At 54.4% G+C, this 25,528-nt stretch overlaps 4 protein-coding genes across 8 annotated transcripts; 3 read left to right on the top strand and 1 right to left on the bottom strand.

Annotated features, from left to right (window-relative positions):
- Positions 1-1,629: 1,629 nt before the first annotated feature.
- Positions 1,630-5,792, top strand: NAA80 (N-alpha-acetyltransferase 80, NatH catalytic subunit). The gene is made up of 2 exons (XM_036737581.1): positions 1,630-1,721; positions 4,291-5,792. Exon 2 carries the CDS (start codon positions 4,348-4,350, stop codon positions 5,098-5,100), a length of 753 nt encoding a protein of 250 aa, XP_036593476.1. The 5' UTR covers positions 1,630-1,721; positions 4,291-4,347; the 3' UTR covers positions 5,101-5,792.
- Positions 5,793-6,167: 375 nt separating this feature from the next.
- HYAL3 (hyaluronidase 3) lies at positions 6,168-8,777 on the top strand. Its single transcript, XM_036738549.1, has 3 exons — positions 6,168-7,052; positions 7,197-7,286; positions 8,337-8,777. The coding sequence occupies exons 1-3, from the start codon at positions 6,168-6,170 to the stop codon at positions 8,616-8,618; spliced, it is 1,257 nt and encodes a 418-aa protein (XP_036594444.1). The 3' UTR covers positions 8,619-8,777.
- A 1,395-nt stretch (positions 8,778-10,172) lies between these two features.
- On the top strand, positions 10,173-21,340 carry IFRD2 (interferon related developmental regulator 2). 2 transcript variants are annotated; one of them, XM_036739227.1, is made up of 12 exons: positions 10,173-10,259; positions 15,066-15,182; positions 15,370-15,454; positions 15,743-15,867; positions 16,066-16,223; positions 17,902-17,952; positions 18,164-18,333; positions 18,835-18,940; positions 19,129-19,266; positions 19,986-20,114; positions 20,224-20,319; positions 20,577-21,340. In XM_036739227.1, the coding sequence occupies exons 1-12, from the start codon at positions 10,208-10,210 to the stop codon at positions 20,655-20,657; spliced, it is 1,308 nt and encodes a 435-aa protein (XP_036595122.1). In that variant the 5' UTR covers positions 10,173-10,207; the 3' UTR covers positions 20,658-21,340. The 2 variants fall into 2 exon arrangements, with proteins under 2 accessions (XP_036595122.1, XP_036595121.1); XM_036739226.1 differs by having other exon boundaries at positions 10,173-10,265.
- Positions 20,751-25,528, bottom strand: LSMEM2 (leucine rich single-pass membrane protein 2). 4 transcript variants are annotated; one of them, XM_036739229.1, is made up of 4 exons: positions 25,364-25,528; positions 23,685-23,795; positions 23,407-23,598; positions 20,751-22,871 (listed from the first exon to the last, which is right to left on the bottom strand). In XM_036739229.1, exons 1-4 carry the CDS (start codon positions 25,383-25,385, stop codon positions 22,738-22,740), a joined length of 459 nt encoding a protein of 152 aa, XP_036595124.1. In that variant the 5' UTR covers positions 25,386-25,528; the 3' UTR covers positions 20,751-22,737. The 4 variants fall into 4 exon arrangements, with proteins under 4 accessions (XP_036595124.1, XP_036595126.1, XP_036595125.1 ...); XM_036739231.1 differs by having other exon boundaries at positions 23,685-23,810; positions 25,359-25,509; XM_036739230.1 differs by having other exon boundaries at positions 21,428-22,871; positions 25,359-25,528.

Raw genomic sequence — 25,528 nt, 5'->3', positions numbered from 1 at the left:
GGTCATCTGGTTCAACCCCGTTATGTTACAGATGAGGAAACTGAGGCCCGCAGGAATTGTGACTTTCTCAGGGTCACATCAGAGGGGGTAAATTTTGATGGCCAAAAGTTACCTATTAACCTGGGGTTTACTGGCTAGATTTCTTTCTCAGAGACCAAGCCTTAAACCCAATTCACTCCGGATCTTTTGGGTTGGACAACAATAGGTCCCTGCCCAAGCACCCCTTAATGGTTATTTTTTGGGCTCTCTTGGCTCAGAGTGAATGTAAATAGTAACTTTCTCTTTTGGCCAACAACTCTGAGAGTCTTCCCCTCCCTGGTTTGATTTTTTTTTTTTTTATTGAAGGGGCCATCCCTTGACTCACTTCTTAAAGAGACTATTTTATGGAGAACTCACACAGGGCAAGCTTTCACATGGTGGCCAGAAGAAGCCATACAAGGGCTCTCTCAAGGTCTCTTTTAAGAACTTTGGAATTGACTGTGTGACATAGGAGACACTGGTACAGGACTGCCTGGCATGGTGTGCCCTCCTCAGAGAAGATGCTGTGCTCTATGAGCAAGCGGAATTGAAACAGTTCAAAGGAAACGCAGGATGCACAAATTTTGAGAATCCACCCCAAATATTCACACGAACTATTTGTGGCCTGACCTGTGGCAGAGCATCCGGAGCTCGAGTAGGTCTGACCAGCCACAGTCAGACATACTGAAACTTGACTCTAGCATAGTGACGTCATTTAGGTCCTCTTTGTGACCCAAGGCCAATAACCACCTAAGAGGCCTATTCACTGAATGGGTGTTGTCTCACTCAAAGTGAGAACTTGAAAAAGACCTTAACTTAAAAGGGCCAAGGTCTCCCATTACATCCTGGGCCATCTCCAGTCGTCTTGATTGATATCCAGGCACTGGACCCAGATGGCTCTGGAGGAGAAAGTGACCTTGCACAGCCCTCCCTCACTCAAATCAAAGTTAATTACAAGTCCCGTCATTATCTTTCTGATGTCATGGTCCTCTTTCAGAAGGAAGGGCAAACCACAACCACAACCACAACCTGTGAATTATCTTAAACATAAATTTATTTATAAAGTGGAATTTTTAAAAATGGGTATAAATATTTTTTGACCCTTTTGGGTTTTCCTAGACCCAGGCCTGGGGCAGCGCCTGCTAGCACTGTCACTAAAATAGACCTGTCTCCCAGCCATTGTCTGCAGACCCACGCGATCAGATATGCACAAAGACGGAGTAGCGGGGGTCACAGGTGCTTTCTCACAAGACACCAGCACTGGGTCCCCCGCCCCCCAAAGCTGTTCACTAACATTTCGGACTGAGTGCCAAACTCATGCATAGTTTCACACACACACACACACACACACACACACGGCACGTGCACATGCGCGAGTGCACACTCACATGCTGATACAGGGCACACTGATGCAGCGCAGGCGCACACACTGATGCAGGCCACGCGCACACACATGTGCGCGCATACCAGACCCGGGCACTGCCTCGTGAAGCTGGCCCCGCCCCTCCTCCTCCTCCTCGGTGCCCAATCGGGCCGGTGCCTGGGACGCCGGGCCTGGCTCCCACCAGGGGCGCTGGCGGACAGCGGCTGCCGTGCGTCCTCCTCACCGCTGGGCGGGGAGCGCGGGGCGGCAGGAGCGGTGTGCGGAGCCCGGCCTGGGAAGCGGCGGCCGCCGGGGAAGAGCCGGAGCTGGGAGGCAGCATGTCAGTATCACGCCCCGCCCCATCCCCTCTCCTCCCCCCACCCCTCCTGGCCTCGCGGCCCTCCCGCTGTGCCCGTGTGTTCGGGTGTTCCGCCGTCCCTACTGTTTGGCTGGGTGCCCTCCCCTCTGTCCGTGTGTCCGTCAGTCCGCCGTCCTTACTGTGCGGCTGGGTGCCCTCCCCTCCCCTCTGCCAGTCCGCTGGCCTTCCCCCCTTCCCCACGTGTCCATCTGGGAGCCCCCCCCCGCTCTGTCCGTGTGTCCGTCCGCCCGCCTTTTCCACGTGTCCAGCTGGTCTCCCTCCCTCCGTCCGTGTGTCCGTCCGCCCTCCGTCCCTGCCGGCTGTCTATCTGCAGGGTCTCTTGGTTTTGGCCCCAAGGGGCACCCCCCTCCTTGTTAGAGGGAGTCCTGGGGGCTTCCCTGCGGGTACCGTCGGGTCAATGCACCTTATTTCCTTCAGGGAAGGAAGGGCCCAGCTTCCCCATTTTATAAAAGGGGAAACTGAGGCATAGAAGGATTTGAGGAGGTGCTGGGCCTGAGTTACAGGAAAGAAAGGCTTGGGAACGTTCCCCCAGCCCCCAGGAATAGAAAAAAGGGAAGACCAACACCCCTTTATCCCCTCCCCACCCCCAATCTAGTCCTGGTCTTGATAGGAACATTTAAGGGAGGGGGGAAAGAAGAGGGAGAATCAGGTGGGAGCAGGACAGGGATACTTGCTTCTTAGCACCCCCACCTCCATCCCCAGCACACCAGGGGTTAAGCATGCCTGGGTTACCCCTATCCCTGTGGGGACAGGAAACGGCTGAAGCTTCCTTCTTCAAGAAGGGGTTCAGACTGAGCAGAGGAGCAGGCAGCCGTCCCTGGAGGAAGCTGACAAGAGGTAGATTCCCTTCCTTCCCCAGTCCCCTCCCTCCCTTGGCTTCCTTGACCCCCATCTCTGGAAAGAGGATAGATATTTAAAAAGGATGATGGGGGAGCAGGGAAGGGGACAGCAGTGGTACGTTGTGGAAAGAGCCTGGAGCTAGGAGTCTGGAGGCCTGATTTGGGATCCTCTCTTTGCTATGAACTGGCTATTCGTGGGTTACCCTGGTTAAGTCCCTCTGGGCCTCAGTTTCCCCATCTGTGAATGGAAAAGTTGGCCTGGCCAATGTCTAGAATCCCCTGAGTCTCCCATTCCCCATCTGTAAAGCGGCAGTGTTGGCTGGGCCAGTTTCCAGAATCCCTTCCATCTCTGATGTTCGGTGGCTCTGAGGCTGGAGTCATCATTGGTTTATGGTGGTTTGATGAGGGGTCTGGACTGACCTTGCCCACGGGAGTTCTCACACCAACCATCTCCCTCCTAGAATGTAGATTTCTAGACTGGGCAGGAGCCAGGGAGATTGATTCTCTTTCCCTCCCCAAATAGACACAGCATCCTGCTGTCCAGACACCCATCTCTCAGACCTTGAGAGTGAGGGAGATCATGGTTTGGGAGGCCCTGACAGAGAAGGGGGGAGGGTCCACCATGGCCAGCCGTTGGGACCTAGCCTGTGTGGGGAGGAAGAGGGGAGTCCTTATCTGTGCAGCTCTGCAATCCCCTGGCGAAAAGCAGAAGTCAGCCCAGAGATGAGCCATGCAGTGCCCCTCACAAAGGAGGGGGCCAGGCCTCTATTTCTCCTCACACTCCCCCCACCATCAGCCCTAGAGGCTCTGACCTTCCTAACCACCTGATCTCTCTCCCATATTGACCCTCCACCTTTCCCTGCCCCAGGTGGTCTCTTGGTGGAGGTTATCAGAGACTTGAGATTCTTGGATCCAGCAGCCTGCCAGTCTCCTCAGTCCTTCCTCCCATGAGCTGAAGTGGGGGTGGGGAGGGGGATTTGAGGATTTCTATTTAGGGCTTGGGAAACCTGTCCTCATTGTCAGTAACCTTTTGTTAGCTGCTCCAGGAGAAGGGTTTCCTTTTCTAACAAAGCCAGTTGAGCAACATAAATAATCCCAAACCCACAAATAATCCAAAAATAACTTTGATTTGGACCCTTTGGGAGTTTATAGGAGGCTGGTGTTTATTTCACAGGAGTTTTCCCTCCCTGAATTGAGTTCACATTGGAAAAAAAAAAGCCAGGATAGGGACTCAACAGAGACCAGGCCATAAAAGGATTGGTAGAAGGAGGGGGGTGAGGGGGGGGAGGGTATTGTTTGCCTGGACAAGAGAGCCAGGGAATCAGGGAGGGAGCAGTGGTATGATCTCTCTCTTCAAGTATCCCCTTCAGGGTTGTCCACCAGAAAAAGGATTAAGCTCTTGGAGCTCCAGAAGGCAGAACTAGACGCACTGGGGCTTTGGGAAGTTGCATAAAGGCAGATTTAGGTATAATTCAGTGAAGAACAAACTTCTGCCGGTGAGAGCTGTCCATAGGTAGTGAGCTCCCTGTCATCACTGGAACTCTCCTGGTTAAAAGCTGAGTTACCATTTGTCTGGGATGCTGTAGAGGGCACTCTTGTTGAGGAATGGTTTGTACTAGACGATTCTTGAGGTCTCATCTAGCCCTGACCTGCTGGGATTCTTGCGAAATGTCAGCTCTGGTACTCCACAGGAGGAGAATGGAGAATTGGTCATAGCCCACGAGGGAAAGCGGCGGCCCGGCAGTTGGATGATGGCCTCTTTGTCCTCCTTGGCTTCAGGCCCTGGCCTCGATGGGCTGACCCTGGAGCCCGCCCATCTGCGTCCAGAGCTCCTAGATGCCTGTGCCGACCTCATCAACCAGGAGTGGCCTCGGAGTCGAGCGTCGCGCCTGCACTCGCTGGGCCAGTCTTCAGACTCCTTTCCCCTGTGCCTGGCCCTGCTGGGGCCACCCCCTGCCCCTGGGGCCTTGCCCACGGTCCTGGGCCATTCCCGCCTCTCCCGGGTTGCTGCCCATGATCGCAGTCTGTTGGTGGAAACTGTGGTCGTGGCTCGGGCTCTTCGGGGTCAGGGGTTTGGCCGACGCCTCATGGAAGCCACCGAGGCCTTCGCCAAGGCCCGGGGCTTTCGGCGGCTGCACCTGACTACTCATGACAAGCAGCATTTTTATGCCCACCTGGGCTACAAGCTTGGGGAGCCAGTTCAGGGTGTTGCCTTCAGTAGCCCTCTGTCTGCCGCTATCCTCCAGGCCTTCTCCCAGCCTGCCAGCCCTCCAGAGCCTAAAGCCCCCAGCCCCTGCAGGAAGACTGCAGGGACCCCCTCTCCTGACCCCCACCCTAGGCCCAATCTTGCCCCTGCACCACCACCCCCTCCGCCTTTACCTGCCCCCCTTCTCAGCCCTCCAGCTCTCTCCCCTACAGGCCCTCCACAGCAGAGCCTAGTGGAGACACCATACAAGGACATCCGGGGCCGCCCTATATTTTGGATGACAAAGGAGATCTGATGGGGTTGGCCTCCTGGCCTTTCAGCTGAGGATAGAAAGAAGAAAGGAGTGCAGGGAAGGATTATGGCCAGAAGAGATAGCTGAGAAGTTGCCCCCAAATCTTTTCAGTGCCTGAAACCTGTTTCCTTGGGGGTGCTGACAGCCTGGCTGTCAGTGAAGGCAGAAGATGGGGCCCATCCCATTTTTCTTTTTGGGGGAGCAAGGAGGGGTTGGGGGCTCCAATCTCAGAGTGCCACAAATATGCCCAACAGAGGAACGGAAGGATGAGAGGCCACAGAGATGATCATGGCATACCAGTAGTTTCTGTAGCACTTTAAGGTTCACAAAACACCTCTATCATAGTGCCCCTGCGAGGGAGGGGCTGCACATATGCATTGTTATCCCCATTTTCTAAGGAAGAAAGAGTCCTAGAGCAGCAGATTAGACCTGCGGAGGGGCAAAGCTGGTATTCGAGCCCAGGCTTCTCTTCCAAATCTGGCACTCTGCCGTACCTCAGACACTGTGCCAGCTGCCTCACAGATCCTAAGCTCAGAGACTGTGTCAGGGCCTGTGTTGAATCTGAACAATGGGCAAAGGTCTCCGTACACAGTAGGTGCTCAATAAGTGTCTGTTGGATTTGTTAAATTGCAAAGCAGCATGGCTCTGTGTGAGTAGCACTGAATAAAGCAGCCCCATCTCGGGGACCACATGGCTAGTGTCTCCTTTGTGTTTATTTCACTTCTTGGTCAGTGGCAGATAACCTCCTCTTACGTTGTTTCTCCTGGCTTCAGTCCTCCTGTACTCGCCCTTCCCACCTCTTCCTCAGACTAGGCCCTCCCTTCCCCAGGAGGATAAGTGTAAATTATCAGCCTTTTCTGCTCTTCCTGACTAGGAAGGAGCCTACAGGGTTGATGAGAGGGATAGAAGAGAAGGTCAGTGAGGATAGGGGCAGGGGAGGTGATGCGTGATTCAGTGAGGGGTGTCAGGGTCCTAAATCTAATTCTTCCTCACGACCAGGACTCCTGTGCTCCTGCCCCTCACTCTAGTCTCCTCTCTCCCCTACAGGTCTCTCCTTGCTGGGCCCAAATATGAATGGGGGCTGCTATCTGGTGGCCTGGGCCACCCTGTGCCTGGTGGGTGGGTGGGCAACCTCATGGCATCTGGGCCGCCCTTTCACTGCAGTGTGGAATGTGCCCACAGCCCGATGCCAAACCCACTTTGGCCAGCCCCTGCTCTTGGAGCCCTTTGGCATCGTGCACAACCAGGCCCAACGCTTCCGAGGCCAGAACATTACCATCTTCTACAAGAACCAGTTTGGCCTTTACCCCTACCTGGGGCCCAGGGGTGTCCTCCACCATGGAGGTATCCCCCAGGCTGTTCCCCTGCACAGGCACCTTGCCCTGGTCACCAGCCAGATCTCTGGCCTCATGCAAAAGGGCTTTAGAGGCCTAGCTGTGCTTGACTGGGAAGAGTGGCACCCCTTCTGGAACCGGAACTGGGGACCCCGCCGGATCTATCGAAAGGCATCTTGGGCCTGGGCCCAGAAGCAGTGGCCAGATCTACCTCCTGAGCTGCAGCGCCTAGAGGCTCGGGCTGCCTTTGAGAGGGCTGCTCGGGCACTGATGGAGGGAACCCTGCAGCTGGCACAGACGCTTCGTCCCAGGGGGCTGTGGGGCTTCTATCGATTCCCTCTCTGCCGAAGCCCCTGGTGGGGCAGGCACAATTACACTGGGAAGTGCCGGATGGCAGACAAGGTCTACAATGACCGGCTGCGCTGGCTTTGGGAAGCCTCCAGTGCCCTCTTCCCTAGCATCTACCTCCCACCTGGTCTGCCCCGGATCTATCAAAAGAGCTACATACGACACCGACTGGAAGAGGCTTTCCGAGTGGCACGGTTTGGGCACCCACGTCCTCTGCCTGTGCTGGCCTATACCCGCCTCACTCACCTTGGCTCTGGGCGGTTTCTGTCCCAGGTGAGCCTTTGATCTGAGGGAAAGACATAGTCCCACTCTTCAGGGAGCTCTGGAGCCCCTAGTCTGAGGAGGGAGCAGGGGGGTCAGGGACTTTGGCCAGAGCTAAGAGACAAGGGTGGCTGAGCAACCTCTCTCCCTTCCTAGAATGACCTGATTCGGACCATTGGAGTAAGTGTGGCCCTGGGGGTAGAAGGCGTGGTGCTCTGGGGTGACCTCTCTTTTTCTAGTTCTGGGGTAAGTGATTCTTCTCCTTTCAGCCCGTGTCCACCCAAAATTCTCACTTCTATTCTTAGTGCTCTAGATCTAGAACCCTAGATTTATTTACTTATTTCGTAAATAGTATTTTATTTTTTCCAATTACATGTAAAGGTAGTTTTCAACATTTCATTTTTATGAGATGTTGAGTTCCAAGGTTTTCTTCCTCCCTTCCTTCCCTCCCTTAGACAGAAAACAATCTGACATAGGTTATACATGTGAAATCATGTTAAACATGTTTCCACATTAGTCATGTCGTGAGAGAAGAATCAGGACAAGTGGAAAAAACCACAAGAAAGAAAAAGTAAAAACAGTCTGCTTCACTCTGTGTTCAGACTCCATAGATCTTTCTCTGAATGTGGATGGCATTTTCCGTTACGAGTCTCTTGGAATTGTCTTGAATCATTGTGCTGCTGAGAAGAGCCAAGTCTGTCATCGCTGATCACCACACAGTCTTGCCGTTCTTATGTACCATGTTCTCCCAGTTCTGCTCACTTCACTCAGCATCAGTAGAACCCTGGATTTAGAGCTAGAAGCAATTTCAGTGGCCGTCTGGGCTAATTCGTCCAATTTATAGCTGAGGAAACAAAAGTCTGGACGTGGTGACTTGCTGACCGTCACCCAGGTTGTGAGTGGTGGAACTGGAATTTGAACTCAGGTCTTTTGACTCCAAATTCCATTCTTTTTACTCTGTGCCACCCTACCTAGGAACTCCAGGTCTTATCCTTGTAACTGAGTAGCACTGGCTAGCTCACTTACCTCTGCAATCCTTGCTTTTTCTCCAACTCTGTAGGACACACGAATTGAATTAAGCGGTCGCTAAGGCCCCTTCCAATATTTGATGCTCTATTGTCTCTTCCCTTTCTAGGATTCTAGGAGGGAGTCTATTTGACCATGAATCAAGGGTTGGGAGAGGCAAAGGTGGTCCCAGGACCAGGCATCCAGAGACTCAGTTCCCTTTGGGATGATGTCCCCTTCTTTCCCTTTCCTCCGAAGGATGAAGGATTCCTCTTTATTTCTCATCCTCAGGAGCAGTGCAGACTTCTCCAGAGCTACCTGTCAACCGTCTTGGGCCCCTACTTAAACAATGTGACTAGGGCTGCCCAGGCCTGCAGCCAGCAGCTGTGCCATGGCCACGGACGCTGTGCCCGACAGGAGCCCAGCAATGATGACGTCTTCTTGCACTTGGAACCGACAGGTGCCTGGGGAACCCCCGGGGAAGGTCCTGACAAATGGACCCACTTCCGATGCCTCTGCTACCCAGGCTGGGCAGGCACTGCTTGTGAGGTGCCTGTACCTGGCACAGAATGAAGGGGGTAACCTTGAGCCCTGTCCCCAGAGGATTCCCGACTGTGCCACCTATCTTTGCCCTTGCTTTTTGAGCTTCCTTTAGTTGGTCCCACCGGCCTTTCGTTCTCTCCAACTCCAGAGAGACTGGTTATGAGGGCCTTTTCCTGCCTGTTTCCTAAAACTCCCCTTTTCTACAGCAGGGCCTGGAAATATTCCCCTCTGTTCCTCTGCTATGCCCGAAAGCACTAGCTTCAGGGACTGGATGTGTGACTTTGAACAAATTCCCTCCTCTCTCAATGCCTCATATTCCTCATCTTTTTTTTTAAAAAGAGAATTGGAGTTAGAGCTGGTAGGTACCTCAGAAATCAGAACTCTAATTTTATACATGAGGAGACAAGCCCAGAGAGAGGAAAGGACTTGACCAAAGTCACAGCTAGTTTTGCAGTCAAGATTTGAACCCAGGTCCTCTGATTCCAAATCTAACATTTTTTCCTGCTGCAGCACAAAATGAGGGGATTGAACCCAATGATCTATAAGGTTCCTTCCAGCTGTAAATCCTAAAAACACACAAACAAACTTGGGGGTACAAAGCAATAGTTGTTCTAGGTTTAAGAGGGCCCTATTCTCTGGCGCCAGCTGACTCCCACTGAACAGCCACCTCCTGGCTATCATCCGCGTGGCCGTGGGTCAGCTTCCTCGAACCTTGCAGCCCCGGATCCCAGGACTTGGGCACAAGGGCCATGAACTGGGAGCTAGTCCACCTGGGATTCAGGAGGTGGATCTGAACATCTACCTACGTGCGTACGGTGGTCACGGTGGTCACATGTGGTCATGGTGTTTGTGGGGTATACTTTGTCGTGATCTGTACTTTCACTCCACAGTTAGGCTGGACCATAAAGTCATTTTTCCTTCTCCTCGCTACGGTGTGCTGGCTGATTCTGTCTCTACCCCAAACACAGTTTACTAGCTCCATAAAGAGAATGATATTTGCGCCGTCTAACTCATAGGATTGTGGCCGCAAACTGCTTTGCAAACCTTAAGGAGCTACAACAACAGTTACTGTTACTGACGATTATTGTTACAGTAACAGGACTGAGACGCAAACGCACGGGAAAGCGCAGACACGTGGGGCCTCCTGTCACCAGGCAGTGGAAGGGTTAACCTGGCGCTGGGACTGGGGCATTGTGGGCCTTTTAGTTCGCACGCCGCCTTACGTCTCCGTGTTCTCCTGGAGCGGGACTCCATTTCCCGAGATGCCTCGCGGCTTCGCGGGTCGGGGAGGGCGGGGGAAGGCAGAGCGTCGCGCGGGCCCCCGTGGGGATTGTGGTTCGGCTCTCCCCGGAGGCCTGCGGGAACCGTCGGGGCGGCGATCCGGGAGGACTCGGTGTCCCAGCGGCCCTCGCGGTTCGGGCGGGACGCTGAAAGGGGTGGGACTATCTAGGGGAGTTGAGCGAAGATGGTGGCGCGCGTGGCGTGCTGCCCCCGGCCTCTGCCTGTCTTTTCGCGGCGCGCGCTGGCGCCGGCGCCCAGGAGCGCCGACCCCGAGGCGAGTCCCCGCCGGCTCTGACCCCGCGCCCCCGCGCCCCCGCGCGCCGCCCGCCCGGCCCGGCATGCCCCGCGCCCGCAAGGGACACGCGCCCCGGAGGGGAGGACAGCGCCGAGGTGGGGGTGAGTGCGAGGGTCCGGGGGCGGGGCCTCGTCGCTGGGGCGGGGCTTGGAGGAGGGGGGCGGAGCTTGGGGAAGGGGCTCGGGGTGGGGGGAGCAGGGTCTGCGAGTGCAGGACTTAACGAAGGGAGCTGGGGGAAGGTTAAGAGGAGGCTGGGGGCAGGTTGAGGAGGGGGCTAGAGGCCTTGAGGAAGGGTTGAGGGACCTGGGTGGGGTCTGGAGAACTGAGGAGGGGAGCAGTATGATCAGCTAGTGGTGGTGTGAGGGGCTTGGGGGTCTGGAGGACCCGGGGGTGCGATCGGGACGGGGGTGGTGTGAGAGGCTTGGGGGTCTGGAGGACCGGGGGTGCGATCGGGACGGGGGTGGTGTGAGGGGCTTGGGGGGGCGCTCTAGAGGACTGTAGGATCAGGACAGGGGTCGCGGAATCAGTGACTTGGAGAATCAGTGAGAGACTTGTCTAGGGCTGAACCGAAGGGTAAAGCAGGAGTCATGGAGTTTCTGGGGATTCCTCTGTACAAGTGTGAGAGGGTTGTGTAAAGGAGGGGTGACAATAACCTGGTATTATAGGTGCGTGAAGGGGGAGGGAGGATCTGAGAAGGAGCTGGACGCAGTCTCTCGGGGTGAATAAACAGGAATTAGGTAGGACTTTGTCCAGAGAAACGAGTACTGAGTAGGGCAGGCAGCCCAAGGGGTTCCTGTGAAGCCACCATGGCCCTGGATCTGGCTTGGGGGAGCTGTAGTCAGGGGGTTTCTTTTCCCATCCTTCCCCCTCTTTTCTTCCCCTCCTTCCCTCCAGAGGTATCGTGTAGCTTCTCAGTTCTAGGCTTCTGGGCACTTGCCCATGGAAAATAGAGCCACGTGGATAGTGAACTTCAGCCCTCTTTGTGGGCCTGGTGTAGAGGAAGAAAGCCTGGCCTGGGAGGCAGGACACCTGGATTATAGTGTTAGCTTTAACCTACGCACGCTTAGAGCCCACGTGGCTGAGGACAAGTTTCCTTCTCATTCAGCTTCTCTGCTTCTCCTCTGTAAATGAAGGAGACTGGAGCACATGGTGTCTAAGGATGGATCTTCCTCACTAGCCGGGAGATGTCAGAACTGAGCTTTAAGGCCAGGCTTCTAACTTAGACGTCCATCTGTCTTCTCCACTGCTCCACCTCTAACATCCTACGTCTTTTTTCTGTCTTTCCAACCCAGGTCGGTCTTGCCTTCAGCACTTGGCCTTTTAATAATAACAGCCTTAAGGTTTACAAAGACCTTTCTTTCTTTCTTTCTTTCTTTCTTTCTTTCTTTTTTTTTACAAAGACCTTTCTTCACAACAACCCTGGGGAGGAAGGAATTATTCTTATTTCACAAATGAGGGAACTAAGGCTTAGGAGACAGGAAGTCACGGGCCGGTTAGTAAGTCATGGAGCCGAGACTCCTGACCCCGACTTTTCACTGTGATTACACAGCTGGTAAACGGCAGGACCGGGACTTGAACCCTGATCTTCTGAATCCAAAATTTTCTTTCCTACTCAACTCACTTCCCGCTTCCTGGGAAACTTGCTGGACCAGGTCTGCATGTGAAGTATAGTGCTGGCTTCCTGGTCCTTGCCAATCCCTAATCCTTTCAGGGGTGGGGCCCAGGAAGAGAATCAGTGGTTGATGGGAAAGGAAAGTGGGGGCATTTGTGGCAGAGTCTCTGGGAGCAGGTGCTAGAGGCTTTGCTCATTTCCTCCTGGGGAGCTGGTTGGTCCTGCAGCCGGCGCTGTCTTAGGCAGAAAGGTGTCTCCTACCTTATCAGCATTTACTGGAAAGTCTGTGAAATGTGACAGTCAGAGCCCTTGGGAGCCAAGTGATTGTCCCAACGCTTAGCTTCTCTAAGGCTAGGTTCAGACCATGGTGACTGATCATATGAACCTGAAGGGATTCGAGTTCAACCTTACATGGGGAAACAGGCTCTGGATAGGGAAGGTACTGGTCCAAGGTCACACAGTAGTAAGTAACAGTCAGGATTCAAACCCAGCTTTTCTGACTCCAGAGCCAATATTCTCACTGTGTTATTCTGCCTTCAGGCAAGAGGGAAAAGTAAATTTAGTATCTGAATATTGGCAGGAAAAGATGCTGGTTTCCTGAGTCCCTCTCCCTAGTATACAGCTTTACCTTGCTTCTCACGGAATGGGCAGCCTGGTCATTCCTCATATTAGCTTCCCAGAGAAATGATCTACATGGATCATACCAAACTCCTTGAGGAAGGAGAAGTGGGGTTCTCATTTAGGGCTCAGACTCTGGCCTAGATCCCAGGAGAAGCCAGTGTCCCTCTGGGGTGAGGCTTGCCCCCTCCTTTCTAAGCCTCTTTTCAGCTTACACAGACAAACCTGGGGGTTTCTCTCACCTTCTGCTAGTGGGCCTCCACAGACTGCCTGTTAGGCTAGATCCCATCCTGATCAGCAGAGCCCCAAGAGAAAGCTCTTAGTGGGATGACCTCTAAGCCCAGCAATACTGGTCCTGAAGACCTGGGGGCCTGGCCATAGAGGACTGTTGATACATCAGCAGAAGAGGGAGCCCCTTGGCTGAAGCCGCAGTGCCACCTTCTGTCCTTCTTAGGGCAGGAGTGGATGTACTGGACTCTCAGCACCCAGAGGTCCTGTCTCCCTCTCGGGCTAAGGGAGGCTTTGTTCCTCTTGTTGACCATAGAGGATCAGAGAATATATTTGCTCAGCCCTGAACTGGTAGGACACCCAGTGTGTACAGGGCAGGTATTAGGTCTTTTGTTCCTCTGGGGCCTTAGGAAAGCTGTGGTATTGCAGAAGATGGCAGCAAGTACAACCCAACTCCGTGTCCAGGGACTTCTAGGGAACGTCAGGTGTTTGACTTTGAGAATCAGATGTGATTGTTCACTTTGTCAACGCCCCTCACCTCACCAGCTTCAGAGCAGAATCAGATACCCCTAGAGGCATCTGGGCTCTCGATTACACCTGAAAACCAGACCGATGAGGCTGAGGCTTGGGAGCTTTTGCAGGAGGGTGAAGGAGCCATCACCCTAGCTAGGTTTGGCTTGAACATGCCCCTGTAACCACAGTTCTCCAGAGCCAGGCAGGTAAGGGGGACTGAGAGGCAGGCCTGAGTGAGAGGGACTGGCCTTCTTCTTTTGGTCTTTTTTCTTTGCTTTGCTCCCCCTCCCAGGGAAGGAAGTGGGTGTGACCACATAGCCCTGGGTCCTGGAGCCCAGAGATTAGGGCCTTGGGGCAGTTAGGTCTAGCTGAACTCTTTATCCCAGATGAGGCCTCCTGTAACCTCCAGCAATGGTTAGGCCTGTCGAATCCCTCAGCTGATATTTGTATTACACGTGAGGTTTTCAAAGCATTTTACACACATCATTTCATATGTTCCATATAACAATCTTGTGAGGCAAGTACCTTTAGCAACAGTCCTATAGCTACCCTGCCCTTTCTGTTTCTGCTCAGGGCCTCCGTTTCCCTTTTGCAGGTGCCAGAGGGAAGGGATTTCCATTGAGAGCTGCATGCTCTAGCAGACGAAGATCCATACACAGGCACAAGCTGTGGAGGTCAGGGGCACCCCTTAGCACGGGTGTCTGTTTTTGGACATTGTAGGCAACCAGCCCCTTTTCTCCATCACTCCTAAGTACCAAGTGAATGAGAATCCCTTAGACTCTGAGACCCATATGGGGTTGAAACCCACAATTTAAGAAGTGCTGAAGGGGTCTTGAGTAAAAAATTTGAAGCTCTGCCTTAAGAGGAGGCCTGCTTCAGAGACAGTGATCAGGAGGAAATCCCTACCTTCTGATGTAGGAGCTTTTGGAGCCTGTCCCAGAGTAGGAAGCATCTATCTCTATGACACTCTGGTGGGATAGGGGCCGAGCATTGAGAGTTCAAGTAGAAGGAGAAATGATGGTGAACAGTATATTGGGATCCTTTTAAGAACATACAGACCTGCCCCCGCCACCCCCCATAGGCCACAAGGCTAGTACCATGATGTCAGTCTTGTGTTAGAGACCGCCCCCAACATCTCGGATGCCCCTAATAGCCCTCTGTGGATCTCTTGTCATTAAACCGATATCCGTTCCTCTTTATCACATCGATTTTGAGCTTGTGCCATCTCTTGGAGTAACCAGCTTCATAAATTTACCATGAGCTGCATCGGGGCAGGCCCTGTGCCAAATTGGAGAGACATAGGTATTCTAACCAAGACAAAGGTCAGATGGCGTTCCTTCGGAAAGGAACCAGTTCCCTGCCATTAGAGGCCTCATATTCCAGAAAGGCTATTCATAAGGCACATGTCCCTAAGCTATAGCCTTTGGGTGTCTTCTGTGGTTTCTTTAAGGATGCACAGTGGCATTGAATACCATTGGGTTCCTGGATGAGAAATTCTGCTTGGACGCTGGGGCCTTTGTTTGTGTTTGAGACTTTAAACAACTTTTGTTCAAGAGGCCCTCTTCTATCCCAACCCAGAACTGAACTGACTGTATTCTCTTTTGGCAAGGTCTTATGTGCCCTAGGGGCTATTTGGGTTGGCATTGCCCCATTGCTTGGAGGGAGGCAGGGAGAGTAAAATTCAGAGCCCAGCAAGAGCCCTTCCTATCATAGCCTCTTTGATCTTGTGGGGTCCTAAATGAGCTGGTTGTGCAGGACATGAGTCTGAAGCCCAGCTGGGGTGGACACTTACTGCGCAGTTTGGGGCATGGGACTCACCACTCTGGGCCTTGGTTTGCTCATCTGTAAAACGAGAGGGTTGAACTATAAGATCTCTCAATCCTAGAGCCAAGAGCCTTGGGCTGACCTCCCCCATTTTGGCCCTTCCCAGGAGCTCGGAACAGCACCCAGGCCGACTCTCCCTCCAGTGACGATGAAGCGGCTAGCGAAGTGTTGAGTCACTACAGCAGCACAAGTGAGGGTGCTAGCATTGCCGAGGAGAGTCTAGGTAAGAAGAGGCCAGGGCATGAGGGATGAGAGTGGAGGAGGGTCCCATGGGCTTGCTCTGCCCTTCGGTGGCCTCCTCTCAGCACAAGATGGGAGAGATGCAGCCTTTGGTTAGTCCTCTGACCCCTTTCTCAGGGTCCAGGGCCATGAAGGGGAACTGAACGTCTCTCATGGGGTGGGGTCTGCAGGCAATGAAGTAGTTGATGAGCAGGCTCAACAAGAGGAGCTGGAAGAGAAGCTCAAGGAACGCATCGATGATGTGGCCGACAAGAGGTACTTGCTTCTATCCTGCCCCTCTTCCCTTTGGGAGTCAAATTGATCGACCTGTGACAGCCCCATCATCTCCCTGGGAGGATCACCACCGTAGTGAGGCTGGATATTGGCCTCCATGCCTGTTTGGTTCCCTGGTCTTTGTATAGGCCTTTGGGGCCCAACTCAGGCCTCTGTCCTCTATGAGTCTGTGTTCCCCAGTTCGGGTGAGCCCCAGGGGGAGCAGAGCACTGGATTAGCCCAGAGGGTGGTGCGATCTGGGCTTACCGTTCAGTCCTCATTTTCCTTCAGTGCCAAGACCAGGCTGGGTGCTTTGGAGAGCCTTCGCCTGGCATTTTCCTCCCGGGTGCTCCTGGACTTTCTACTGGAGCGCCGCCTCACCCTCACAGACTCCCTCGAAAAGTGCCTCAAGAAAGGTTCGAGTTGGTCTTCTGGCCCTACCCATCCCGACACTGCCCTGGCCTCCCTTGCCTCTGAGTAAGGCCAGGCCTGGGGGCTCCTGTGGCAGCCTGGGCCTGGGGGCAGGGGCTATGGGGCTTCAGGTGGCAGCCTTCTCCTGGGGTCCGTGGGCTCGCTTAGGTGGCTTACAAGGGCCTTCCCACCCTCCTTTGCAGGGAAAGGAGAGGAACAGTCTCTTGCTGCAACTGTGCTGACCCTCCTGTGCCTTCAGATGGGTTCGGGGCCCGAGGGAGAGGAGCTCTTCCGGAGCCTGCGGCCCCTGCTTGTCAGCATCCTGACTGATACCTCCGCCAGCCTTGGAGCTCGGCACAGTGTGAGCACCCCATCCCCCCGGGGCTCCCCTCCTTCCAGTAGGCCTGTGTAGCTTAGGGGCCATAATCGTCAGGCACCAGCCTGTCAGGCCCCTTGTCGTACAGAGGAGGAAACGTGAGCTCCCAGAGCTCGCCCAGAGTCACCTTTGGAAAAGGAGAAAGGGGGATTGGAAGCCCACTTCTCACTTGTCCTTATCTGGGCATGTGCATTATGGTTCTCGCTTCTGCTGCTGAGAGTCCCAGGATTGGGCCACGTGATCTTGGGGACGGCCAGCCTGCAGAGGGGAGGACCTGGGGGGGCAGGTGGTCGTGGCTATTTTACAGTGCACCAGCCCTTCCGTGCCTCCTTCCTCTGGAGCAGTTAATGATGAAAAGGGCAAAAAAATGTGTTTCGGCATAAAGCAAGAGATTTATGAGCTTTAGCTGGGGCCTGGTCACCGTCATCATGTCTGAAGGGCTCTTTCATAGACAAGGGATTGAGCTTGTTCTCTCCAGGGCAGAAATGGGAGGAGTTGCCCATGGCCAGGTTTTGGCTCAGTGAGAGGAAAATCTCGGTCCAGAGGCTGAGCAGGCCGGCTGAATGCAGGGCAGTCCCCAGCTGCCTGGGGCCTTAGGGAGAGGGTCCCCTGGCCCCGGCCAGCTTCTGGCAGCAGCCCATCAGCCACTTGTCAGACACATTAGAGTGAAGATTCTGATCCAGCTACAGGTTGAAATGCATGACCTGCGAGGCCCCTTCCAGCTCTGAGAGGCTGTGATTCTGATTGATGTCTCATCCCTGTCCTCGACTTTGAGGGCAGGAACTGGGGCCAACCTCAGCTTTGTTCTCCCCTGTACTCAGCATAGAGCTCTCCACATAGCAGGCTGTCAACAGATGTCCTCCACGGGTGCCCTGTCGAGATGGCCTTTGACCTCTACTGAGCCTGAGGGTCGGGACAGAGTCCTCATTCCCTCCTCTCAGTGGCCCTTTTCTTAGAGTGGCTTGGGTGACGGGGCACAGCCGGTTTATATTCCTGGGCAAAGACAAGAAGGCGGAGTCCAGAGCCCAGTGTCCTTGAGTGCTCCACAGCCTCCCTTCCCATTGGCTCATTTTTAAAATTCTTCTTTGTTACGATAAAGCGTCAACCAGTGTCAACAGATGTGACCACTTCCTTATACACGAAACAGAACAAGAGGATTGTCTGACACTTTGACTTCCTAAATATGAAATTGAATACAGTCTGTCCCGTTGGTTCTCCTGTGGCTCAGACTGGAAGGAGTTGGCTGCTATGTAGGGAGACAGAAGAGGGCCCGGGGCTGGGGCTGGAGTTGGGAGCTGGTCAAGATGGGGCCTAGCGCTCTAGGATTGTAGGGGTCATGGGGTCAGAGGCTTAGAGCTGGAGTTGGGAGCTGGTCAAGATGGGGCCTAGCGCTCTAGGATTGTAGGGGTCATGGGGTCAGAGGCTTAGAGCTGGAGTTGGGAGCTGGTCAAGATGGGGCCTAGCGCTCTAGGACTGTAGGGGTCATGGGGTCAGAGACTTAGAGCTGAAAGGAGGTGTAGAGGTATGAGCACAACCCCCTCATTTCACAGATGAGGATACTGAAGCCCAGAGGTGAAGTGGCTTCTCTCTGGCTTGGGGTCAGCCCTGGGTTACTGAGGGAATCCTGAGAGAGTCTGACCCCCTGACCTGCTCTCCCCTGCAGTGTGCCACAACCCTTGGGATGTGCTGTTACATTGCCGCTGCTGATGTGGAGGTGAGTTCACCCTGTCCCAGCTTCCTTTTCCCTTCAAGGGCCCAGAAGCAGGTTCCCCACCCCGGCTGACCTTAGGCTACCTCATGGGTGCTGCTGGCAGGTGTGGACGGCTGGCCTCCCAAGCTGGACTTTGGCTCGAATGGAGGTCCGATGAAGCCGTCAGGCAGCCTCTCTGACACCCTTCTTGCCCTGGGCTTTTGTCTTCCCGCAGGACCTCATCTCATGTCTAGCCTGCCTCGAGGGCATCTTTAGTGGGGCCTGTAGGGAGGAATCATCTTCAGCCCTGGCACCGCTTCAAGCCCTGCATTGCTGTGCCCTCCAGGCCTGGGCCTTGCTCCTCACAATCTGCCCTGGCTCCCACATCAGCAGGGTTCTAGACAGGTATGCAGGGCTATGGGGGATGGACAAGGAAGGGCTAGTGGACAAACCCCCTGGGCCTTCACCCCATCCTTGGTATTGGTAGTGCCCATTTTGTCCTCTCCTGCCTCAGGGGCTAGGCCTGGATGCAGTCCTGCCCCAATAAGAGCCGAATTTCTTTTGTAAATAGAATTGAATTGTCAAAGGTGATACAGCTTTTACATGGCAAATCTTAGATTCCACACTAGGTTTTTTGACACCAGGTCCAGCGCTCTTTTCATTAGACCGTATTGCCTAGATTTGCTCACCTGCAGGGAAGTAGAACAGGATATGGCTTCTGTTTTCTTCAGCTGCTTGGCAGGAGGGGAAGTGGAGAACCCGAGGGGGTGGAGATTTCCAGACACAAGCAGCAAGGAGCGCCAAGGTTGAGTGGAACCTCTCCACTGGCCTCTTCATTCCAAATTCCTATAACTGGTAAGTAGCTGTTGGTGTTTGCTCACCTGGTGCCCCCTTGCCTTTGCACAGCCAGCTGCCCCAGCTGCCCCAGCTCCTCTCCAGCGACAGCGTGCACCTTCGCATTGCAGCAGGGGAGACCATTGCCTTGCTCTTTGAGTTGGGCCGAGACCTAGAGGTACCAGGAGTGGCAAGCGGGAGGGATCATCTGGTCTGGGACCAAGGGGGAAGTTTGGGGCCCATTATGGCTGGGGGGCAGAGAGCCCCTTCTAGAGTCTTGGAGCCCACTCTTGTGGGGTGGGATGGGGAGGGAGGATTAGAGAAAGCTAAACTGGCCTGAGCCTCCTTGCCCAAATCTTTCTTTAGGAGGACTTCCTGTATGAGGACACTGATGCCCTGTGCAGCACCCTCCGAGCCCTGGCCACGGACAGCAACAAGTACCGGGCCAAGGCTGATCGGCGGAGACAGCGCTCCATCTTCCGGGACGTGTTGCACTTCATTGAGGTGGGGAGGCCCCTGCACACACATGCACGTGGATATGTATGTGCATGTGCATGGACATATGGACACACACGCATGTACACAGAGCCAGCACAGAACCCTGAGGGTGGTTGGTTATCTACACCAAGTTTTTCCTTCTCTCCCTGGGTTTTGGAATTAGCCCAGCTGGTGTGGCGGCCTGAATTCGGATCTCTGTGACCCTGGTTCAGTCACTAAATCCAACAATAGCAAATGTTTCCTAAGCACCAACAGTGCACTAGGTGCTGGAGAAACAAAGATGCTCCTGGAACCATCCTCTCACTCTGGGAATGTACCCATTCCGCTGCGTGTTTCTGGACTTGAGTTTTTGCTTCTCTAAAATGAGGGTCAGAGCCAGATGGTCTCTGAGGGCCCTCTCTGGTCCCGTGGGGTTGCTCCTCAGGCTGTCTTGTGTGCCCAGCCACCCTCATGTCAGCATGGAAGGGCATTCTTTGGACAGATATTGATTGAGCACCTCCTGGGTGCACTGGGCTTATCAATAATCTAGGGAGGAGAAAAAGTATGAGTAAGACATGGTCTTTGCCCCCGTGGCCTAGTAGAGGAGTGAAGCATAAACCAGACAAGTATAGCACACATTATTGTATGAGCTCAGTAGTAATGACCTCAACTCCTCTGCCAGCATGGAGAAAGGACTAAGAATTGGTTCCTGGGGGTTAACAGCCTTCCCCTTGTCTGTTCTCTAGACTGGAGAGTGCCAGGAAGAGACAATCAAGTTTGGACTGGAATGTATGTATGTGGACAGCTGGGTCCGACGCCGGGCATATGCAGCATTTAAGGAAACCTTAGGCTCTGGGGTCCTCCACCACCTCCAGGTACTGTCCTAGGGGTTGGGTCAGAAGGAGTGGGACCCTCCCCTGCCCCTTCCTCCCTCCCCCATCTCCCAAAGGCCCGGGACTTCAATTGCCCCCTTGGTTCTCCCAGAATAATGAGCTGCTTCGAGACATCTTTGACCTGGGGCCAGTGTTGGTGCTGGACGCTGCTGCCATGAAGGCCAGCAAGATTTCCCGCTTTGAGAAGGTTTGTAGCTGGCTCTGACCTCCCTCCTTGGCTCACTTCCATTCTGCCTCGAACCCATCTGTGCTGTTTTCCACCATTTGGCCTGTTTGACAAGAGGGCCACTGGGTGGGGAGGTGTGGGAGGACCTTTAGAGCCTGGGCTTCCCCTTCTTAGGGAGACCTGCCATGCTCTCCTCCATCCCTAGCTGGCCTCTGCTTGGGGTCATATGGAAAGCACACCCCAGCTTGCTCCAAAGTGGTCTCCTCTCTTTTTTTCAGCACCTCTACAATTCAGCTGCCTTCAAAGCCCGGACAAAAGCGCGTAGTCGTGTACGGGATAAGCGCGCAGACGTGCTGTGAGCTCGAGGCCTCCCCTCGCCCTGGGGCTGGCGGAAGAGGCTGCTCTCATCCTGGTTTTTATATAGAAAAACAATGCCACACCACTCCACATCATGTGGCCTGGCTCTCTGGGGGCCTTTGCTTTATTTTTTTAATGACAAAACCAAATAAAAGTGTCAGGGTGGGAGGGCTGCCCTGGTCTCCCCTCAACCCCCTGCCCTCAGCTCCCCTTTCCTTCAGTACCTTTGCCTCCTGCCTCCCCGATGCCCATCTCTCCTGCTGGGCCAGGGTTTGATTTGGGCCATGGAAAGATTAATTACCTTCTGTGCCTGACTGTCCTCAGGGGGTGAGGTATAGATGTCACAATGATGCCAAGGAAGGAGAGAATTCTGAAAACCGCCAGGCTGAGGAGTGAATGGCTGGGGAATCCTCTCTCCCTCTCTGCCAGCTGCTCTTCACCGCTGCAGTGACCCAACTACTCCCTCTTCCTAGAATAAGCTGGAGGATGTGGGTGCAGGGGGTCCATAACCTGGAGCGGCTCCTCCTCCAGTTCTTGACACATACTCCATATAGTCTCCACCCTCCCACACTTTAGCTATGCTGGAGTGGGGAGGGAAGCAGGGAAGGGGGCTTTCTGGAATATTTGTATGTGTTGATTTTATAAAAAGATTAATATTAGAGAATTAAATGAGACCATGCCTTGGCTTCAGTCTGCTGCCTCAGTTGTGCACATACCTCCAGCTAACCCTCTGGCACCACCTGGGGAGGAGGAAAGAGCCAGAGGTGGTTCTTTGCTTCTGCCCCCATGCAGGGGGATGATCTTGGGAGGTGACCATGGGCCAGGCTCCTCAGCCTCCATTCCTGACTTCTAGTGAAAAGGAGAAGGTCACAGAGCAGATTGTTGCTTTCTCTAACACAGAGCCCCTGGCTGCACAGCAGAGGAATGCTTTCAGGGTGACCTTCTCAGAATGACGTGGAACAGGCTAGGCCAGGCCAGGCTTTGGCTTGGGGGTGGGGGTAGGGGTACTTTCCCCTCCAGAAACCTTTCCTATATTTTTATGGGGTTCCCCTACCCTAGTGAACATATGAGGCTTTCCTTCCTTCCTTCCTCAGGGTGCTTTCTTGGTCTCTACCCATGTCAGTTCCCAGGCCGCCTGCTCTAGCAGAACAGGCTGACCTGACATGAGAGGTCCTGTCCAGGAGCCCTCAGCAACTTGGGGGAGTGGAGCTGGTGGAGGGGCTGGATGTCTCCTCCTCTCCCCGGGATAGTCTCCCTCTGAGGCCAAGCCTCTGTGGGGGAAGCTTGGAACACTTGGTTGGTCCATGGAGGGGTGGGCAGAGCAGCTATTTTGGGATGGCCTCAGACAGAGACTTGAGCTCCTGCTATCTGTGGGATGCAGACTGTGGGAGTGGTGGCCTGGGCCAGCCAGGAGGTGTTGACAGGAGAAGGGGAGGGACCAGGAAGGCTGCAAGTGGGGGCAGGGAGGGCTTACTCCAGTATCCCTTTTAAGATGCTTCATTGACTTCAGAAACATGCTATCCCTATCACTGGCTCTCAGATGGGAACTTTGACCCAGGGCCAGTGACCCCTGACCCCCAGCTTCTTTTCCTCCTCTAGACAGGGGCAGGGGCTTGATTGCCTGGTGTGGTGGCAGAAGCCTTGGACTTGGGAGTCGGGAGACCATGATGACACAACTCAGTGAGAAATAAAGGACAAGCCATTCCGTGCCCCAGTTTCCCCATTTGAAAAAGGACGGTCATGTGCATAGTTTGTGTCACTGGGTGTTGTGAGGCGACTTGAGGCTCCTAGAGAAATGTTATTTCTGTCTGACACGGGCATTACTGTCCTGCCTGGGTTGGTTTGATGGCCCTGGGCTATGGGGTCTGGTTGTAGGCATGTGAGGACGGGCTTTGCACTGTGTGCCCTTTATTGATATAAAAATGTCATGTGGAAAGAAACATAAGTGGGGAGCTTGCGTTGGGGCCAGAGTGAAGGAGGGAGGTAGGGAGGGGTGGCCTGCCCTTGTCTTCTTGAGCACAGGCAGAGGGTCCCTGGCCGGAGTCCTTGTCGTAGGGGAGAGTGCGGAGGTGAGGTCTGTCCTCAGCTGAGTCCTCGAGCTTCGCTGGCATTGAGCCGTCGCCACTGGTTGAGGCTGGCCAGCCGGAGCTTCAGCAGCGTCTCCTCCTGGACCCGGAGTGTGTGGGCCAGCACCCGCAGGGACTCGCTCTGTAGCACTGAGACAGGTGGAAAGAGAGGAGAGGCCTGCACCACCCCGGGCTCCACAGGCTCCCCCTATCCCTCCTGTACAGGCCTGTTGATCTGCTTTATGTCAATAACAGGATTATCCGCAGCATGCTTTCTGGCCTAATCCGGTTTCCTATGACCACCCGGCTGGTGGGCAGATCATCGATGCCCGGGAGGGCTTGGAGTCAGGAGACCTCAGTTCAAAGCCACCTGCCATTTTTTATTAGCTGGGAGACTTTGGGCAGTTCATGGCTCTCTGGGCCTCTGCTTCTCTGTAAAATGGTGTAGCACGAGGTGAACCTTATGGTCCTTCCCAGCTGTAATCCTAAAATCGTGTGATCTAAACGTTAGAACCTTAGCCTGAGCAAAGCAGGAAAATAATCTCTCGCCTTGTCTCCCCAAAGAGTTATTAACTTGGGATTCTTTGCTATGCTGTCCCCCTCCTCATGCAGGTAACAGAAGTGAGTGTCAACAGTGACCCTCTTTGACCCCACCCCCACCCCTGTCAGTCCCCAGCCCTGGTACCGCTCAGGTAGACAGCCAGGATGGCCAGGGCAAGGCAGGTAAGGATGAGCAGTGCCAGCAGTAACAAGAAGGCCCCGCGCCCATGGGCCGGGTTGCAGCCAGCCTGGACGCAAAGTGATGGAGGCAGTATGCCCATCAGCTCTTCCCACTGCTGTGAAGCTGGGTCATCGGTCAGGTAGGGGTGCAGGGACCCTGGAGGAGACAGGTGTTAGGTTGCACTTTCCTGGGGAGAACTAACTCCCTTTTTCCACCCAGACCTAAGAAAACATGGGCCATACCTCCATTGTGTAGGTCACTGATGGACTCAACGGGGTGCAAACTGACCTCAGTGAAGTGGCTGGGTGGAATGGTCCCAGTGCCTGGGCTCACCATGATGGGCAGGATGGCATCTGGGAGGGAAAGACCTACTGGGCTGAGTGGACGGAGTGGGTTGAAGAGTCCCACCATGCCCAATGGAAAAGGCCCACAGGACAGTGTTCTTGCCCTCAGCACAGGCCTTGGGTCAGTCTAAAAGGTAATCCCATCAGTGCCCTGTCTACCTTCCCAGCCCTAGTGCTGAATCATTGGAGCCCAAGAGAATTTCACATATGTTCTTGTAGCCAGCACCCTAGAGCCAGCCTTCTCTTGCCCTGCCCCCAAGCCCACAGGATTAGTCTTGGTTTCTCTTCTTTCCTTCCCCTCCCCCACCCCATCCTATGCCCACTCTGATCCCCACAGAGTCAGGCCAGGACACAGCCAATGAGTGCCCCATTGATGCAAAACTCTGTAGACTGATGGGAGACCCAGAGTAAGGAAGAGAGACAGTCCTTGTCCTGGGGGACAATGTGAAGACATTGCACCTGACCTCAGGAAGTTCCTGATCTGAATAAGAAACCTGGACCCCTTCCTCTACCATCACCCAATCTGAGGGAAGACCAGACCCCTCCCAAGCTGCTCAGGCAAGCTCACAGCAATCCCTCACCGGTGGAAGGGGAACTGTTGGAGGGAGCTAATCATGAAGGGCTTCTGGGGTGACTGGGTACTTGGGCGTGCTGTGAAAGGGACTGTCAGCATCAACCCTTGGGCAAGATCAGGAAACTCATTCAGACCTGGAGTGCAGCTTCTGAGGTCTTGAAAGCCAGAGAAGTATCTCTGATACAAGGACACAGTCACCCTGAGAGGCCAGGAAGTGAGGCGGGTCCCAGGGCACAGAACATACTGGGGTACAGATAGGGGAGGCAGCCGGGTCCTTGCTCCCCATGGATCTGATCTGCCCCAGAGCAGCTTAAGAGATAGCAGAACCCACAGCTGGCTTATCCAGTGACCCTGTCCTAGGCTGTCATGCCTCTGGCCCGCTCCTATAGCCCTTGCTTCCTCCCACTAGGACCGGAACCCAGGGCTATTCCAGAGCCATGCAGCTGCCCAAGTTGCTGTCTCCACTCCTACACCCTCCCACCCCCAGCCCTATCTTGGCAGGCAGATGACCTGTCTCTCAACTATTGTCCCCCCGCAGGGAGAACAGGTAGAGTAGGGCAGGGATGGGGTAGGAGGGATGCCATGACCCCAAGGCCCTTCTGCCCCATCTGATGACTGGGAATTAAAGGGAGAAAGCTGGGTTTCAGGGATAAGCTGTCCCTGAATCCTTAGAAGGATTGGGCTAGGGGCATCAATGGTAGATAGGATGCCTCATGCCCAGTGGGAGGGTCAAAGTCAGCTTGGGCACATAGTGAAGAGGATAGGGAGGCTCTTACTCTGTGTTCTCTCCCCAAGCTTGGAAAGCCAAAAAAGGTCCCTGGAGCCAAGCAAATGGATGCCTGAAACAGCCTACTTCCACCCCTCAGATCCCAGTTCAGCCTCCCAGTTCAGCTTTTGGCATTGGGGAACACCCCCAGCCCAGTACCTTCCACTCCTAAGGCTCTGGAGTCTGAGTCCAGTTGTGCCTGCCCAGGTGCCCACCCACCACTCAGACCTACCTTACCTTCTCGGGCCTCCCCAGGCATGGCCAGGTGTGGTGGTCAGTGGGGTTGGTGCCAGATGGGTAGTGCCCTGGGCAAGGGGGAGGAGTAGAGGCAACAGCCAGCACCTCTCAGAGCCCTTGTCCAGGCCACTGGCTTCCCAAGGCACGTTTGCCCAATCCAGAAAT

This window comes from Trichosurus vulpecula, chromosome 9 (genome assembly GCF_011100635.1).
Source record: "Trichosurus vulpecula isolate mTriVul1 chromosome 9, mTriVul1.pri, whole genome shotgun sequence".
NCBI classification, from domain to species: Eukaryota; Metazoa; Chordata; class Mammalia; order Diprotodontia; family Phalangeridae; genus Trichosurus; species Trichosurus vulpecula.
The sequence above is the reverse complement of the archived record's forward strand: the minus strand, read 5'-3'. Positions and strand labels throughout refer to the sequence as shown.

Coding starts and splice junctions, on each gene's coding strand:
- HYAL3 (XM_036738549.1), top strand. CDS start 6,168: ATGAATGGGGGCTGCTATCTGGTGGCCTGGGCCACCCTGTGCCTGGTG. Junction 7,053..7,196: donor CTGGGCGGTTTCTGTCCCAG/GTGAGCCTTTGA, acceptor CTCCCTTCCTAG/AATGACCTGATTCGGACCAT. Junction 7,287..8,336: donor TCTCTTTTTCTAGTTCTGGG/GTAAGTGATTCT, acceptor TCTCATCCTCAG/GAGCAGTGCAGACTTCTCCA.
- IFRD2 (XM_036739226.1), top strand. CDS start 10,208: ATGCCCCGCGCCCGCAAGGGACACGCGCCCCGGAGGGGAGGACAGCGC. Junction 18,941..19,128: donor AGTTGGGCCGAGACCTAGAG/GTACCAGGAGTG, acceptor ATCTTTCTTTAG/GAGGACTTCCTGTATGAGGA. Junction 20,320..20,576: donor AGATTTCCCGCTTTGAGAAG/GTTTGTAGCTGG, acceptor TCTTTTTTTCAG/CACCTCTACAATTCAGCTGC.
- LSMEM2 (XM_036739228.1), bottom strand. CDS start 25,385: ATGCCTGGGGAGGCCCGAGAAG. Junction 23,599..23,684: donor CAGTGACCTACACAATGGAG/GTATGGCCCATG, acceptor TGTCTCCTCCAG/GGTCCCTGCACCCCTACCTG. Junction 22,872..23,406: donor CCTGGCTGTCTACCTGAGCG/GTACCAGGGCTG, acceptor CACCTGTCTCAG/TGCTACAGAGCGAGTCCCTG.
- NAA80 (XM_036737581.1), top strand. CDS start 4,348: ATGATGGCCTCTTTGTCCTCCTTGGCTTCAGGCCCTGGCCTCGATGGG.